This window comes from Trichoderma evansii, assembly GCF_050947405.1.
Source record: "Trichoderma evansii strain SZMC 28006 chromosome Unknown GGI43scaffold_5, whole genome shotgun sequence".
NCBI lineage: Eukaryota > Fungi > Ascomycota > Sordariomycetes > Hypocreales > Hypocreaceae > Trichoderma > Trichoderma evansii.
Window position 1 is genome coordinate 465,871 of NW_028145201.1, and position 16,010 is coordinate 481,880.

General features: G+C 49.4%; 6 protein-coding genes across 6 annotated transcripts; 4 read left to right on the plus strand and 2 right to left on the minus strand.

Annotated features, from left to right (window-relative positions):
- Positions 1–1,744: 1,744 nt before the first annotated feature.
- GGI43DRAFT_421503 (protein PPG1) lies at positions 1,745–2,948 on the plus strand (the record flags this gene model as incomplete). Its single annotated transcript, XM_083207964.1, has 4 exons — positions 1,745–1,760; positions 1,847–2,080; positions 2,139–2,393; positions 2,491–2,948. The coding sequence occupies 4 exons, from the start codon at positions 1,745–1,747 to the stop codon at positions 2,946–2,948; spliced, it is 963 nt and encodes a 320-aa protein (XP_083062553.1).
- Positions 2,949–3,169: 221 nt separating this feature from the next.
- On the minus strand, positions 3,170–4,566 carry GGI43DRAFT_309002 (immunoglobulin E-set). The gene is made up of 4 exons (XM_083201661.1): positions 4,299–4,566; positions 3,709–4,031; positions 3,591–3,639; positions 3,170–3,521 (listed from the first exon to the last, which is right to left on the minus strand). Exons 1-4 carry the CDS (start codon positions 4,393–4,395, stop codon positions 3,391–3,393), a joined length of 600 nt encoding a protein of 199 aa, XP_083062554.1. The 5' UTR covers positions 4,396–4,566; the 3' UTR covers positions 3,170–3,390.
- Positions 4,567–5,811: 1,245 nt separating this feature from the next.
- On the plus strand, positions 5,812–7,114 carry GGI43DRAFT_381710 (KilA-N domain-containing protein; the record flags this gene model as incomplete). Its single annotated transcript, XM_083203154.1, has 3 exons — positions 5,812–5,881; positions 5,942–7,013; positions 7,081–7,114. 3 exons carry the CDS (start codon positions 5,812–5,814, stop codon positions 7,112–7,114), a joined length of 1,176 nt encoding a protein of 391 aa, XP_083062555.1.
- Positions 7,115–8,498: 1,384 nt separating this feature from the next.
- On the plus strand, positions 8,499–10,408 carry GGI43DRAFT_399452 (NAD binding domain of 6-phosphogluconate dehydrogenase-domain-containing protein). Its single transcript, XM_083205340.1, has 3 exons — positions 8,499–8,711; positions 8,817–8,987; positions 9,272–10,408. Exons 1-3 carry the CDS (start codon positions 8,607–8,609, stop codon positions 9,992–9,994), a joined length of 999 nt encoding a protein of 332 aa, XP_083062556.1. The 5' UTR covers positions 8,499–8,606; the 3' UTR covers positions 9,995–10,408.
- A 1,339-nt stretch (positions 10,409–11,747) lies between these two features.
- Positions 11,748–13,196, plus strand: GGI43DRAFT_309173 (RTA1 like protein-domain-containing protein). The gene is made up of 3 exons (XM_083201663.1): positions 11,748–12,049; positions 12,176–12,677; positions 12,750–13,196. The coding sequence occupies exons 1-3, from the start codon at positions 11,845–11,847 to the stop codon at positions 12,979–12,981; spliced, it is 939 nt and encodes a 312-aa protein (XP_083062557.1). The 5' UTR covers positions 11,748–11,844; the 3' UTR covers positions 12,982–13,196.
- Positions 13,197–13,446: 250 nt separating this feature from the next.
- GGI43DRAFT_309189 (uncharacterized protein) lies at positions 13,447–15,633 on the minus strand. Its single transcript, XM_083201664.1, has 2 exons — positions 13,532–15,633; positions 13,447–13,477 (listed from the first exon to the last, which is right to left on the minus strand). Exon 1 carries the CDS (start codon positions 15,468–15,470, stop codon positions 13,533–13,535), a length of 1,938 nt encoding a protein of 645 aa, XP_083062558.1. The 5' UTR covers positions 15,471–15,633; the 3' UTR covers positions 13,447–13,477; position 13,532.
- Positions 15,634–16,010: the final 377 nt, after the last annotated feature.

Consider the following 16,010-nt stretch of genomic DNA (forward strand, 5'->3'; position numbering starts at 1 on the left):
CACCGACAACGACTAGAGGAGGTTGTATAATAGCTGGTGACAAAAAGAGAACTTTGAAACCAAGGAAACAGGAGCTCTCACTTATCCCTCGTCAAGGACTCACACAGAGAAGAGATTCCCCGTCGCTTGAGCGTCAAACCACATCAGAATCTCGTCACATTACACAAGGCGCAGGTGAGGCACCATACCTGGATGACCTTGTATTGGATAAGACGACCCAGATGTCATTAACCCCCTTTATAAACAAAACCCCCTCCCCGAGCCGTTTCGAGACGCACGGATTAATGTCTCATCCACAGCGTCAATGATCCGAGGCTCCTGCAGGTACAAAGAGAACACCGAAATGATCAACCTGGAGAAGAGCGCCGCTGAACCAGCCGTTTGGCAGACAGGCAAACGGATTGAGAGTGAGTCGCGTTGGATCAGCCGCCACGTGAGGCTGCGCACAGGCCACCAATCTTGCAGCAGCTTGAGCTGGGCACTTCCGGATTTTAGCCGCGGCTATATTAACGTAGAAATAGAGAGGAGAGGCTGGATGCTTCAGGTTTGCGTCCTGCGGCGTGTATGAGCTTTGAAGAAAGAGCGAATGGGTTTGTGTTGTAAATCAATGATTAGAATGATGAAGAAGGGTTATGGAAGAGAAGAAACTATGAACGGGTCCAGCAGCAGAATATTGAAATGGTATTTGGGACATACTTTGCTTGGCTTGCGGTATAAAGCTTAAGCCAATGGCTAAAAACGACGCCAGTACCGCTCCTGGCAAGCAGCAATAGCCTCAGAATAAGTACCCGACTCTATTAGTCAGTTTGGGCGGCACGCAAAGAGCGCCAAATGGATAATATGCCTTCTTGTTGGTGCCGCAAGAGAGACATAACCTAGAACCTTGCCCAGGTTTTGCTTTTGAAGCCGTACAAAAGCTGAAATAAGCGGTCAAAGGAGTAGTCTGTTCAGCTTTCGATTTGCATGTATCGGCTAGGATCCTGTGGCTTTGCTCAGTGTAACTCGATCATTCGCAACGGGCAATGCACAACAGGAACTGTGCGACGTTCAAGCCAGGCAACCAGCGATGAGTCGTGTTAGATTAGGCGAGAAACACGAAGAAGCGCTTTTGCCAAGCAGAGTGCTGGGAAAAATACATGAACCGCCAATGCTAACTAAAGTAGTCTTGTTGGAAAAAGGAAGTATGATGAGTTGTCTCACGAGGCATGTTTCCCCCTTACAGCTATAGCGGCCAAACCAAGGACGATTGAGTGCTACAGCACAGTATTAGGCTCGAGATACCGAGATACCGAGCATCTGTATGAAAACCCCCGCGCAGCTCCAAGTACCGCCCACGCCAACCGCTGTAAAATCGGCAGCGCTAGCGGCGGGAAGCGCTGTCAATCCGCAATTTCTCAGCAAGGCTGCTAAGGGCCTGGCCCAGGTCGCATTTCCTGCGAACCAAACCTCGTCATTGTGGCCACATTCGCATCGCCGTCATCGTCACTGCGCGAAGCGATCGCCCGTCCCTGGCCCAGCAGCCTTGCATCTGGAAGATCGCGTCGGTTTATTCCCCCTCGATCATGTTGGTGCAGCACCTGGCCACTGCCCCTCCATACACCACCATCGCACGGCGCCGACTATTACCTGGATGAGATTCGAGTCGAGTCCCATATAGTCGACGTGCAGCCTGGTGCGACCATCCGCTTATCGTAAAAACGCTTTCTGCGAGTTCTGTTTGTGTGTCGAGACATCAGCCACCACCATGCCGTCTTTACCAGGTGAGATTTAAGTCCCTGGCTGCCCTCTTTTTTCTGGCCATCCCGCATCGGCAGGGGCTCTGACATATCATGACTCCCCCTCGCAGCCTCCGTCGACCTGGACGAGTGCATCGCACGTCTCTATAAGAAGGAACTTCTCGCCGAGTCCGTCATCGAGGCAGTATGTGCCAAGACAAAGGAGCTTCTCATGCGTGAGAGCAACGTGGTGCACGTCAAGGCGCCAATCACCGTTGTCGGCGACATCCACGGCCAGTTTTACGACCTCATCGAGATATTCAGAATCGGCGGCTACTGCCCCGACACAAACTACCTTTTCCTAGGTTCGTACACCTACTACATATCGAACACATGACATTTGTACTAACAGGCGGAAAATAGGCGATTACGTCGATCGCGGCATGTTCAGCGTAGAGACAATATCGCTGCTCGTTTGCCTAAAATTACGATACCCCGAACGTGTACACCTGATCCGCGGCAACCACGAGTCGCGAGGCGTCACCCAATCCTATGGATTCTATACCGAATGCTCACGCAAATACGGCAATGCCAATGTATGGCACTATTTCACAGACATGTTTGACTTTTTGACGCTGAGCGTCGTCATTGATAATCAGATCTTCTGCGTACACGGAGGTAGGTCTCAGAAACACGACCCCGCCAAAAACTTGGAGAAAGGAGAAACAAAAAGCTGTCCAGCATCGCTAACGCCAAGATTTCTATCCAAAAACAGGTCTCTCCCCTTCAATTCACTCCATCGACCAAATTAAAATCATAGACCGATTTAGAGAAATCCCCCACGAGGGACCCATGGCTGATCTCGTATGGTCAGACCCAGATCCCGACCGAGACGAATTTTCGCTCTCCCCGCGAGGCGCGGGATATACATTTGGCGCACAGGTCGTCAAGAAGTTCCTGGCCGTAAACAACATGTCTCACATTCTCCGAGCTCACCAGCTCTGCCAGGAAGGATACCAGGTGCTCTACGACGATCGTCTGAGTACCGTCTGGAGCGCACCAAATTACTGCTACAGATGTGGCAATATGGCCAGTGTGTTGGAGGTCAATACGCAGGGCGAGAGGTTCTTCAATGTTTTTGCTGCGGCTCCCGAAAATGACCAACACAAGGATATGCAACAGGGGCTCGAGAAAGCCGCGGATGGAAATTCGCTACCCGACTACTTCTTATAACAGAAAGAGAAAGTCGTTGGATCTTTCGCAGCCATCATCACCATAATTTACCATATTTACCATCATAATTGCCGCCAAATACATGTATCACCAATATACCATTCACTATACCATGCAACCAGTTATTTCTAGTTTTTGTCGTCATATATAGAATTGCATGCTACACTAGAACATGAAGGCACTGGTCCCATGTCAAAGATGTCATGTATTTACTTGAGAATTTATGCTATGCTCTTTTTTTCCGCCAGGGAAGCGCAGCTTCGATATCCTGCATTTTGATTTGTATGTGAATGTGTGTTGTTTTTTATATAGATCAGATGTCTTCATATCTCGTGAGATAGAGGTAGGAGGGGGAAAAACGAATGAACAAAAAAACAAGAAGACGGCGACAACAACAAATGCCCATTTTCAAACGCTTTCGAAACGCTGATAAACCCAAAATTTACCAGTCCTTGCCAATATCGAAACTCCACTCAAACTCGAGGTGCTTCTTCTTGTCGTCGTCAACGAAGCTAGAGATGGCGTTGTAGTGACCACGGGCAAGCATTCCGGAGGGAGCCTCCTCCTCTTGGACTGTGGGGTATTGTAAGCAGGAATTCATCACAGAGAATTGTCTTGTTTTAAAGACGGGCTGATACATACACCTCTTGACATAGGTAACCTGCTTGTCGGTGTTGGGAGCATAGCTTCCCTGCATTTGGCTGTCAGCATATGGTTTCAACAAAGCCCACTTTCGAAGGCTTGACGCGTCTCAACTAACAATCATCTCTGAGTCCTTAGAGACCTTGATACCCTTTCGCTTGACGACCTGGACGTAGTGCAGACCGCTGAGGATCTCGTGCTGGACCTTGAACTCTGCGCTCATGGTGAACTTGGCACCCTCCTTGATCTGGAAGGGCTTGTCCTTGAGCGTCTTCTCGCTGCCAGGAGTGGAGAGGTTGATGGTGACGGGGTCGCGGCCGGGAGAGTTCATGGTTAGGGAGAGGATGATGCAGACTCGGAGGTCGTTGGGATCGGAGATGCTGGTGCCGTCACCAAGACCAAGGGACTTCTTGTATCGCTGGAGGGATTCGTCTTCGGCATCTTTTGAATTGAAAGTCAGTATTAGTGACGGCATTCTTAGTGGAGGTATTTGAGAGCAAAGAGGCCAATGGAGCTGGATGCTATATTCAGGAGATGCTGCGTCCGAAGTAATTTCCGTCATACAAAGTCATCCCGTCCACCCAGACTTGTAATCGAGCAACCAAACAGAGCAACCTCCAAAACTCTCTTTGAGCATATCTGAGACCCTTGCCCTCTTGCTCTGCCTCAAAGGCTGCTACACCCAAGGAGAATATGAGCTAAACATACCCATCTGGTCGTACGCGGCTAAGCTCTGCTTGGGCTGGGAGAGCTTGTAGCCCGCCGTCTGGTCGGGCATGGTATCATCATCGTGGTGGGAAGCCATCTTGGTAATTCGAAGCCTGGGCGAAAACGGCTAAAGAGAAGCAAAGAAACGAAACAGAGAGGAAAAGGATGCTATTCTACACGGAGCTGCTGATGGGGATTTCGAAAGGAGAAGAAAACATGTCGGTCAAGTGGTGATAGTGGCACTGCCATAATGGAGGGGCAGGCCGGGCGGCAGGTGGGGTCGACGGCGATGGCTGGCGGCTGATTGGCCGCAGCGGCTCGGCGACAGCTCTAGGGAATTTTGAGGGGGGTCGTCGTCAGGGGTTGAGGCTGGCTTCGGAGACGCTCAGCGTGGTCAGCCGTCATGGCATTACCCTGGAAACGAGCCACAATGGGGTTGTCAAGTGATGTTATTGCCAGGCACTAGCGCGGTACACCAGGGCACACTATTGCGCCGGCGAAATTCCTCGTACCGGGTTATCGAGCCGTGTTAGCAGCATCGGCACTTGTGGCAGCTCTCGTTTGTGTGTCGTAGTGCGAGAAGAAACCAGAGAGCTGAAGTTCAGCTGCTTCGCGGTTGAGACGCGGTGCCGCTGCTCGCTACCAAGAACGCCTCATTGTTTACAAAGTACAAAACACAACGCCCGGTACTCGATTTACCCATCCACTGCAAGCCACTAACCGACGGCTAGCACTCCCAACAATCTGTCAGTAGTACCAGCGCAGTGGCTTCTAGTGGCCCTTCTTTAGTGGTGCTGTGGACTGTGGACGGCCTTAGTGCAGAGCGGGCAGCTACGTTCAAGTGCATGCGCCTGTGCTGGACGCTACCGTGTTCTCAGCGAGAGCCCCTCACGCAGAGACGCAGAGACCCCTACCAAGTACCCGACCGAGCGAAAAGTGGTACCATGTACATGCCTTAGCAGCGGAGGTGCACCCCGGGGCCCGGCCAGATCAGGCGCACCTGGCAATTTGCGCGACCTCTGGCCGTCTCACCCACCATCGCGAGTGAATCTTTCTCTTCACCCTTTTTCATTGCTAGCCCGCGCAGCACGATCCCTCTCATTGGCCTCGTTGCGTTCCTCTGCGTCTCGATCAGGCTTCAGTCGCCGAGGCGTCCAAGACTTGATCTCTTGTCGTTTATTTTTCCCGGGTGCATTGACCTTTTGGGCCCGACGCGCCGCGCGCATCTCTTTGCTCTTAGCTGCTTTTTTCATGTATGCGAAACTCTCGTCCTGCGCGACGTAAAAAAAAAAAAACCAACCCCCATCCATGGCTAGGGCTCTTTAGACTGACAGATATTCGTCGTATCAGACTGTCGACCTGCAGCAGCTTTCCGCGCGCCTAATTGTCTTGCATTGACTCTAGTGCCTGTAAGGAGTTAACTCTGGTTTCGAACGCATTGCGCCGTGACAATCCAATCGACATAAGGCTTATCTGTTTCCTTGCTCACAGCGCCCAAAGCGGAAATCTCACAATGGCCCCCGCCGCAGGAAGATCATTACCGGCGAAGCGCAACCCGCTTCTCATCGACGATGTCCCTCCGTGTATGTAGACTCTGGTTGCCGATGCGCCCGAGATTGTCAAGACTGACGTGCAACATGCAGATTCCGAGCTCGTGTCGCGCCGCCGCCTCGGCCAGACCAAGCTGACTCCTAAGATGGTCGGCAGCGAAGAGGCCGACTCTGGCGCGCTGGGCTTCTTTGACTACGCCCATCTGCGCGCGCCGCTGCCCAAGGGCATCGTGTCGGGCATTTTCAAGTCCAGCCCCAACAGCTACTTTTTGATGCGCCGCAGCTTTGACGGATACATCTCCGCCACCGGCATGTTCAAGGCCACGTTTCCCTACGCAACCGCCGCGGAAGAAGAGACAGAGCGTAAATTCATCAAGGCCCAGGCGACTACGAGTCCCGAGGAGACTGCCGGAAACATCTGGATTCCTCCGGAAGCCGCTCTCACCCTCGCGGAAGAGTACAACATTGGCATCTGGATCCAGGCTCTGCTCGACGCGGCCAAGATTTCCACCACCCAGCCCGCGGATGCTTCGCCCAAGTCTATTTCTGCGCCGCCCAAGTTCGATCGTTTGAAGGCGCCCGCGCAGGTTCTTTCTCCCACTCCCACCACGCGAAGCGGCCGTAGCCGTCGGTCGGCCAGCCCAACAAAGACCTCGACCACCCGACGCACAACTGCGTCTCCACGAAAGCGCTCCTCTAGACAAAAGGCTACGCCTGTTGAGACAACACCAATTCCAGAAGTTGCCGCAAGCGAGATCGTAGAAGAGACGGAAGAGCCTGTTTTGAAGTCGACAGAATTTGAGCCGGCTTTGGCCAAGGCTGAGATTGCAGATGCCTCTGCTCAGCTCCCCTTCACAGCGGGCCAGCCCCCCAGCGCCGAGGAGATTGCACAGATGATGGCCACCGCCAAGGCGATGGTGCAGGAAGATAAGGATCTGGCGGCCAAGGCTGATGAAGCTGCTAAGGAAGCGGCTGCTCAGACCAAGGCTCTGTCAAAGAGCAAGCGGAAGGCTACCGATACTGGCGAAGAGGACGAGGCTGGCGAGGGAGAGGACAAGGCTGGCGACGCGCCCCGCTCCAAGAAGATTAAGACTGAGGTTGAGGTCCGCAAGGGCAGGATACAGAAGAGAGCCCTGTTTGGCATTGGCGCCACAGTAGCAGTTGGGTATGTTTTTTTCTCATCTCGTGACTTATCCATCCGCCTTGTTTGCCATTTACTAACTGTGTTGCAGCGCGCTTGTACCTTGGCTTGCAAATTTCCTATAAACGACAGAAAGAAATGTGGCCATGTGTTTTTGTGTCCCGTGAAATCTGACTCTGAAAGAACGATAACTTGATCTTTATGGCGGCTGAATGAGGATTGGAACGGCGCGGTTTTGCTTTTATTTTTATAACGTTTTTTGTCCCTTTTTTTACCTGTCATCCTTTAATCTGTCTGTGGTTATTTTTTTTTTTTTCTTTTTCTTTTCTTTTCTCTTTTTTCACACCATACACCATAGGGAGATGAGATAACTCTCTCCCCCAAACCGAAACATATTTCCTTGCCTCCTTGTCATTTTCTGTTTTGCCTTGTGCGATTTTCTTTCGTTGGACATAACATTATCCTCTACAACTCTCGTTGGAATTCGACCTGTGTTGAAAGCTTTTTATTTCTCTGCCGTGATTGACAGAGTATGATAAAGTCGCGAGATTATAAACCTCTTTATTTTTTGTTTGAAAGTAAAGAAAGAAATAAAGAAACAGAAAGGAAACGAAGAGGGAAAGATTGACGGTATTTCGCTTTTTGAGCTGATGGTATAACGAACGGAGAGAGTGTGTGTGGATCTGATGACGGATTTGTCTGTCTGTTTTAACTGACAGAGTCTTTTGTCGTCCATGAGGGCTTTTTGTGTTGCTCACATATATGGCGGAGGAGGACATACCTGGGATGTTTATGGGAGGAATGGAGGAAGTGAGAGGGAGAGGGGAGGGGGTGATTTGAAAGAAGGAATGGCTGGTGTAATACAGACTTAAGAGAGGAAATGAAATCTCACGTTAAAGGAACCATGTTTGTGTGATATGATCTTGGCTACGGTGTTGTGGTGTTGTGTTACCTCGCTGCTCGGAAGAATGATTGGTATTGACGAGGCTTGGCCTGGTTTAGGAAGGAATTGTAGCAATTTATGAGCACTCAAATGGGAAGTTATAATAGCGTCAAGCTTATTGACCTAATACTCTGTTGTTTATATAGCAGACAGGTAGGAACATATAATAGCAATGAGCTTTGCGGCATATACTCTTCGTCCTGGTAATTGGCTAGTAGGCCGAAATATGGTACCCCAGTGTGACATATGGGCACATGTATCCTTACAACATTAATCGGCTCATCGCTCACCGAAGCACTCGGCAAATTATCCGAATGCAAGGGCCAAAGGTGCTCCTTTTACGGAGAATTCGCTCTTATGCTGCATTTATAGGGTAGCTTTATGGCGATGAGACATGAATTAGTGCATAAGCAGAGTACAAGGGAGTACCTCAGCCGTGCAGAGCTTCCCCATACCAATGCGAGGTAGCATCCCCAGAATGGCTGGCACCGGCAATGTGCGGCTTTCGCGGGGAGATCCACCCCCACACGTCCTACTTCGGATGTGCTATCCTCGGGCCATTGGCCTTTTGCCCTGGATCTCATTTATACTGACAGCTCTTTTTTTCATTTTGCTTTGTTCTCTTTTCCCCCTTGATTACTTTTTGCGAGAAATTTGTCTTGAAATTGCCCAGTATGAGAGTCGCAGCTACACGTTTGGGGGGCCTGGTGCAGAGAAGAGGCTTTGCGAGCACGTCAAGGCGGCTCGATAACTATGCTTTTATTGGTCTTGGCCAGATGGTGAGCTCCTCTCATTGAGTTCAATTGCTTCTTTCGCGCCGGCTTAGCTACAAGCCGTGTCATTGAGTACAGTGGAATGTAATACTGACAGATGACTTTATATAGGGCTACCAAATGGCCAAGAATCTACAGTCCAAGCTCAAGCCTTCAGACAAAGTCGCCATCTTTGACCTTAACCCGACAGCTCTAGAAGGCCTCTCGGCAGAGATGAAGGCTGCATCATCGGGGGCTGCGGTCGAGGTGGCGGCCAGTGCGCATGATGCGTCTAAAGAAGCTGTAAGTTATTGCCAATTGCTTTTCAATATGGTTGCCACGATATTCTGTCATGGTCAACGGAGGTCATCAAACGCTCGCACGGCTTCTGTCGGCCTTCTGGCTGCCACAACACAGCCCTTGGTTACACGACACAGCTTATAAGCAACACAGCTTATAACCCATTGATCTCGAATTTTGTCACTGCTCACCATTGATGATTACCACTTACTTCTTGCTGCTTTCATTTCCGCCGTGCTTATAAGATTCATTTTCATGAATTACGCTGACATGAGATCCAATAATAGGACACAGTCATCACCTGCCTACCAGAACCTCAGCACGTACGAGGCGTCTACGATTCCATCCTGACGAGCTCACTCCCCAAGAAAGATCGCATCTTCATCGACTGCTCCACAATTGATCCGACAACATCACGACAAGTCGCACAATCCGTTACAGATGCTGGACAGGGCACATTTGTGGATGCACCCATGTCAGGAGGCGTTGTTGGAGCCACAGCCGGTACACTGACGTTTATGCTGGGTGCTGAGTCCAAGATTTTGCCTCGCATCGAACCTACCCTGTTCCTCATGGGCAAAAAGGTGCTGCATTGCGGTGACCAAGGCGCCGGTCTGTCAGCAAAGTTGGCCAACAACTACCTCCTAGCTCTCAACAACATTGCCACAGCAGAGGCGATGAACCTGGGAATTCGATGTGGCCTGGATCCCAAAGTTCTCGCCAACGTGTTGAATGTCAGCACGGGCAGATGCTGGCCGAGTGAGATCAACAACCCCGTGAAGGGTGTTGTCGAGACTGCTCCCGCAAGCCGTGACTACCGCGGTGGATTTGGAATATCGTTGATGAGAAAAGATCTTCGGCTGGCGCTGGTGGCTGCTGAGGCAGCTCAGGCGAAGACAGAGCTGGGAACCTTGGGTTTCAGCATGTATGATAAGGCGGCGCAGCGTGAAGACTGCAAGGACCGAGATTTTTCAGTCGTTTATAGATATATGGGAGGCAAGGAGGAGTAAAAGAAAAAAGAAGACCAAATAACGAATTAATACAATTAATTTAGAGGAATCGTGTTATATCCAAGTACGATCATATGCAGCGGTGTGTGCACGATTGCAGGGACTAACAAGGAGCTGCGCCATGACTCAACGGATGCGTTGTTCGAGGCCTTGTCAAGCTGACCTTATCTCTCGGATGCATGATCCGTTCGGAGATGACAGAGACGCACCGACATCTCACCAGCGTGGGATTCATGCAGTTTGCTCTGCTGCCAAAACCGTAGATCCTAGCCAGATCGAGATTCATACATGTAGACGAAGCACACAGCCTACATTATTGGAGCCAGACATGTACTTGAAACGCCGATGATGTGTAGCATTTCTACTGGTAGCTAAGCTTAAAAAGCCCATTTTTCATAATCAGCGCAAGATTCCATACTCTGCTGGATCCTTTAGTGTTTCTAATACTATTATTTGATTACACCATTTATCAGATTCGATGTCTTAGCCGATCTGCTTAGTTACTCCTTGGCGTGCTTCTTACAGGTGGACTCTAGAATTCGCCCGAACCCGAAATCCTGCGGACTTGGCACTTCTTCTCCCAAGCTTTTGCAGCATTTGCAACTTTTTGCTAGTCATTTACGAAGCGCTTACTTTTGCTGGGCGGCCGTTTTTAACCTCCACACGCGTATGGCTGTTTTGCCCCTGTGGAGATTTTTACCTTCTTCGCTACCAACGGGTGGCGTCTTCCGTTTAGCGTAGCTGGGCTTTATTGCGACCGTTCGGCGCACGGGTTGACTTATGGGTTCGTGGCTTTTTGCCTGCGTTTCGCTTGGTGATCCGTGAAGAAGATGCTGACAGGTACGCACAGGCGTTTTGCGTTATTGTTCACCTCCCATGATGGTCACCCACAATGGCTATTCGGACGTTCCGTCATAGATGCACGAGCGTCCTGGGGAAGCTGAATGACATTGGAGTCTGTGAGGCGAAGCACCTGGGGTAGCGATAATACGATCTAGGTATGCGATCCTTCTTGGTGTGTGACGGCTCGATACGATACGGCAAGAAGCTCTACACCGAGAAGGGAAAAAAACTACGGCCAGCAGATCAGGCAGCTCTGTTTAAGGTTTTGTGTAGCCCTGCCGAAGCAACAAACCCCCCGTCGGCCAGAAGAAACGCTGCCATGTGGGTTCCAAGGGAAGAAGAAAAGAAAAGGATACGAAAGGGTTGGTCCGGAAGGGGGACCATCCGAACGAATTAGCATTAAACAAGCAGGCAAAGCCGTCCCTTTTGTGTTCACTCGGCCAATCTACCCGCTATCTTCTAGCGCGGCTCAAGGAGCTAAATTGGTTGACGATGCAGCAGCGGCAGGGCAAGGATCATTTGTTGGATGGTTGCATACGAAATCCCTCTGGCCCTTTTAGCTGTTTTGGAGTGGATGGAGCCGCCGATTGGGAATTCGGGTTTGGCCTGAACCCCATGTTTAATAAGGCGCGCGGGTGCATATTCCGTAAATATTGGATTCAGCCCATTCCCCCATGCTCAACCTTTTCTTTCTCCCATTTCCATTTGCTTTTTAAAAGCTCCTTTGGTGGAAGTCACTGGTTGTTTGTTTCGATATTTCGACTTTTGTCGACCTCGTCAGTTCTTCGCCAGTTCATAACAGGAAACGTCTAAAAGGACCGAAGCTTCCGGATTCCGAAACCCGACGACAAAGAGGTTCATCATAGGGGGAAAGCAGGCAAAAAGACAGAAAAGAGTAAAAAAAAGAGGGTCACTAATCCGATTACTTCATCTGGAAGCGGTATACGCCTTATCGTCAAAAGAGCTTCACAGAGTTACAAAGGAGGCGGTATATCGACTCGCACACAATGGCGCGAGGAGACTGCACAGAGATATCGGCGCTGTGCCCGGTCAGCGCCACAGTTTTGGGATATTATCCTAATCTGGGATCAGGCATCTTTTTCGCCATTGTATTTGGCGTCTTGACAGTTGGTTCTGTTGGTTTGGGAATATGGAAGAAGACATACACATATGCCATCGGCCTGTCCATCGGCCTGCTACTTGAAATGCTTGGTATGTTGTATATCTGTTATTACACCATTATTATTCTGCCCTTTCTTTTTCTTTTTTACTTTCACTTATATATATACCTATATATATAAGTATGTTAAGCTCAACTTACTTACACACTCTAAATAGGCTACATTGGTCGCATCCAGCTCAACTCCAACCCCTGGAACAGCGGTGCTTTCCAACTGCAGATCTGCGCCATCATCCTTGCACCTACTTTCATCTGCGTCTCCATCTATCTCACCCTCAAGCATGTCGCCATCAACCTCAACCCCTCCGTCTCTCGCATCAACCCCCGCTGGTACCCCATCGTCTTCCTCCCTGCCGACTTGAGCTGCCTCATCGTCCAGGCCATTGGTGGAGGTATCGCGGCTGCTGGTGGCGACAAGAACCCTAAGCTGACCCAGTCTGGTAACCGTGCCATTATTGCTGGTGTTGCGCTGCAAGTTGTCGTGCTCATCGCCTTTGGAATCATGAGCACGGATTACTATGTTCGAGTGAGGCAGTATATGACTCTTCCCGAGGCCCAGAACACCGATGGATGGAAGCTCTGGCACGATGGAAAGTTTAAGAAATTCCGATATGCCATCTCCATTGCTTACTTTGTCATCTTGGTCCGATGCATTTACCGGTATGCTATATTCCCCTCATTCTTGTCATATATGTCCTCTAGAATTAATAACTAACATATATCTCATCACAGTATCGCTGAAATGGCCGGCGGTTGGGGCAACAGAATCATGCAAGACCAGCCCAGCTTCCTCGTCCTCGACAGCTCCCTCATCTTCGTCGCCACTTTCCTGCTCGTCGTCTTCCACCCAGGCATCTACTTCCCGCACATGCGCCGAGACCGCCAAAAGTCCATGCGACCCACCGAGGAGATTAAGATGGAGAACGGCCTGTCATCCTCTGAAGGCATCAAAGTTGCCGCATAAGGCTTTTTGTTTTTTGTGTGTCATGTTTTGAAGAAAAGAAGTTGTGAATGATGATTGCGAACGATGATGATGGATGGATGGAAATGATATTCATTTTCAGGACGTCTTTTCATAAAATTGTTCCATTACTTGCATCTTGGTTTTAGATTTGGCGTTTACTTTTTCATTTTGGCTACCTCTCTCACTTTGGCCCATGAAAAAATGGCAAGAGGGCTTTATCGATTCAAAATACGGATTTTATGCTCTCAGCAAGATATATCATAGATTCCCCTTTTAGTGGAAAGAATTCTCTCACTCTTTATACTTGTAATGTACACGATTTTATAACTGGCGTAATTAATAAGAATGAGATATTACCCCCGAAGGCAGTCCAATTCCGCAGCCCTCAGTTAGACTTACATAAATTAGCTGGTCGAGATCGGATGATGCCCTAAGGGGCATTTGCTCTGTAGCACTCAATATCACAGATCGGTTGGCCAAGTTCAATGTTTGTGCCCTGCTAGAGACTTAATAAACTGAGCATAAATAAATTGACAAATAATTGACTAACTTTAAAGCTCAGTATCACCGTGTTTTGCAATTCCATCAGCGACTTCAATAAATGATTCAACATCTTTATAAAACTCAGGCGGTACTTCTCCTTGGAGGCCAGCAACATGGTGTTGCTTAGCATAAAGACGCACGTTTTCGTGAAAGTGAGAATCAACAGCACGCGTGAGTACGCCAAGTTCCCAGCCCTTTGTTGTACCCTTTGTCACCAAAGTCGTGAATGCTTTCCAAGCGCTTTGGATTCCGGATTTTGCAACGCCGGCTGCAGGACCAGCTGCTGCGCCAGCCCCAGCCGACACCACCTCCCCCACAACATCAAGGGCAGTTTTAAGATATGAAACATGTGCTTGGTTGTTCCGATCCAGGTCCTGCGCATATGCGCGAATGCCTGCATAGGCGAGTCCGTCACGAACAGCTGAAGCTTTCAAGAAATTCTTATAGTTTCCATCGAATACCAGACTCGGCGACAGACTCAGCACTTTGCGCAGTTTCTCCACCACCCCCTTTTTCTCCTCCATTTTCTCCACGACAAACCTCCTGTGATCCTCACGGCCGATGTAAGACGCTAGAACATCCACAACGGCTTGAAACAGCTCTGTTTGATTCGCGTTGTAATCGTTTTGTGCAATCTTTGCCATTATAGATGCCAAAATGTTCTGGAGAACCACTGTTCCAAACGCTGCGCCCATGCGGTACTTACGCATGTCCCCAGCAACGACGCGGGGCGCGTAGGAAAACAAACGAACAATTTCTTCGATGTCTCCATGCGCTTTCATAGTCAATGCCGCAGCCGTCAGCCCGCTAATCTCAATGTGACCATGCAGACCATGATTATGAACGGCTCGTTTGCCATCCCGTTTGACTATCACGCGAACCATAGTCTTCACCAGTGCCCACGCTATCTCTGAAAACCACAATTGACTGCTGTCATAGGGGAGTAACTCAGAAATGTACACATTGATGGCGCGAGGTACCTGAGCTTTCTTGGCTGCGTCACGACGACGAAGGGTAACATAATAATCGAAACGATTCTTCAATTCCTCGGGATATTTGGAACGGTCAATAAGAAAAAAACACCGTGGGCTTACGGCACTGAAACGCAGTTCGAAATTGTGCAACGCTCTGCTTTTGATGTACGATCCGCGGCTTTCGGTCCACGCATTTTGGAAGGTGACGGTGTTTCGATTGGGTAGTTCTATGCCCTCGATCCTCTGATGCACATTTTTCAGGAGCTCTTCAATGCAGATGAACTGAAACTCCTGTTGGGCAAGGAGGTGTAGAGATATCGGATCCGCGCGTTGACGTACTTGGCGACGAAAGATGAAGCCAAAATGGATTTTTTCGATGGCGCGGGCGACCCTCTGCGGCCGTGGAACGAAACCAAGATTTTGACCGGGCTTACTGGGCAAATTCAGGTTGGTGCCCCAGCTGCGCGGTTCGTATACAAATGGCAAATCTTCGTGCGCGATTGATTTGGCTGATTCTTCTGAATTCTTCTCTGAATCCTCCTCCTCATCCTCATCTTTAACAGCATCTGAATCTTGTCCACCGCTTTCTGGACGAACATCCTTCTCTGGAGCTTTCTCATCCTCATCTTCATCTTTAACAGTATTCGAATCTTGTCCATCAATTTCTGGACGAACAATTCCGGCCTTAGCTTGATAGCGACGAGTCAATTGGCACAAGACCATATCTATCACCTCCTCCTGTGTTGGAGGTGCATCACCTACGCGGGTGAGTATTTTGAGGTTCAATCTCTGTGCGGTATGTAAAGGTAGAACCATGAGATCTCGTCCGAGTGGCTCTGGATGGCTGGCGTTCGGCGAATCATTTTCATCCCTTATCTGCAACAACACCGACGCAATCACCGGCGTCTCAGTATTAGAGACTTGCTCTCGAGCCTGGCGGAGAAGGCTGGGATGTATCTTAATTGTATCCATATGCTGCAAATTTCTAATGTAAAAATTTGATTTATAAATTATCTGCCTTCGTGAGAGATTGCGTATGCTGTTCGATATTTGTAATCCTAGCAATGAATGAGTTATGAGTAAGAGGTACCAGATCGAATCACGGCGTGAATCCGATTGTGATGGGATATTCAAGGGAATTATACCAGCTATCTCATGTAGCTAACATAAAGACGCCGAGTTTCGGGACTCCGGATAGCAAGCTGAAAGATATAGTGTCACCAGAGCTTCAGCTCCTCGCTTATATGAGCATTCCAATGACACGCAAACTCGGTGCCAGCAAAACCTTCAATCCGATAGCTTTCAGCCCCGCGTATCCAGACAGGAGATCACATGTACAATAATGATTGCCATGAATAAACATTATGATAAGCTAGCGCTATCGTGAAGCTGGCAGTGAGTAGCTTGCGTTGTTTTTTCTGGCTTGATAATATTAGTACTAAGCTACCATTGACCTGCTACCGAGAGCGTGATACATGCGATTTTTAGCCCATTTTCTCACCAACCATTGAT

What these genes read in the sequence shown, in the direction of transcription:
- GGI43DRAFT_309173 (XM_083201663.1), top strand. Translation starts at nt 11,845, where the DNA reads ATGGCGCGAGGAGACTGCACAGAGATATCGGCGCTGTGCCCGGTCAGC. An exon ending in CCTGCTACTTGAAATGCTTG is followed by an intron (nt 12,050 to 12,175) that starts GTATGTTGTATA and finishes CACTCTAAATAG; the next exon opens with GCTACATTGGTCGCATCCAG. An exon ending in TTGGTCCGATGCATTTACCG is followed by an intron (nt 12,678 to 12,749) that starts GTATGCTATATT and finishes ATCTCATCACAG; the next exon opens with TATCGCTGAAATGGCCGGCG.
- GGI43DRAFT_309002 (XM_083201661.1), bottom strand. Translation starts at nt 4,395, where the DNA reads ATGGCTTCCCACCACGATGATGATACCATGCCCGACCAGACGGCGGGC. An exon ending in AGCCGCGTACGACCAGATGG is followed by an intron (nt 4,032 to 4,298) that starts GTATGTTTAGCT and finishes TCAATTCAAAAG; the next exon opens with ATGCCGAAGACGAATCCCTC. An exon ending in GGTTACCTATGTCAAGAGGT is followed by an intron (nt 3,522 to 3,590) that starts GTATGTATCAGC and finishes AATACCCCACAG; the next exon opens with TCCAAGAGGAGGAGGCTCCC.
- GGI43DRAFT_309189 (XM_083201664.1), bottom strand. Translation starts at nt 15,470, where the DNA reads ATGGATACAATTAAGATACATCCCAGCCTTCTCCGCCAGGCTCGAGAG.
- GGI43DRAFT_399452 (XM_083205340.1), top strand. Translation starts at nt 8,607, where the DNA reads ATGAGAGTCGCAGCTACACGTTTGGGGGGCCTGGTGCAGAGAAGAGGC. An exon ending in TTATTGGTCTTGGCCAGATG is followed by an intron (nt 8,712 to 8,816) that starts GTGAGCTCCTCT and finishes GACTTTATATAG; the next exon opens with GGCTACCAAATGGCCAAGAA. An exon ending in ATGATGCGTCTAAAGAAGCT is followed by an intron (nt 8,988 to 9,271) that starts GTAAGTTATTGC and finishes ATCCAATAATAG; the next exon opens with GACACAGTCATCACCTGCCT.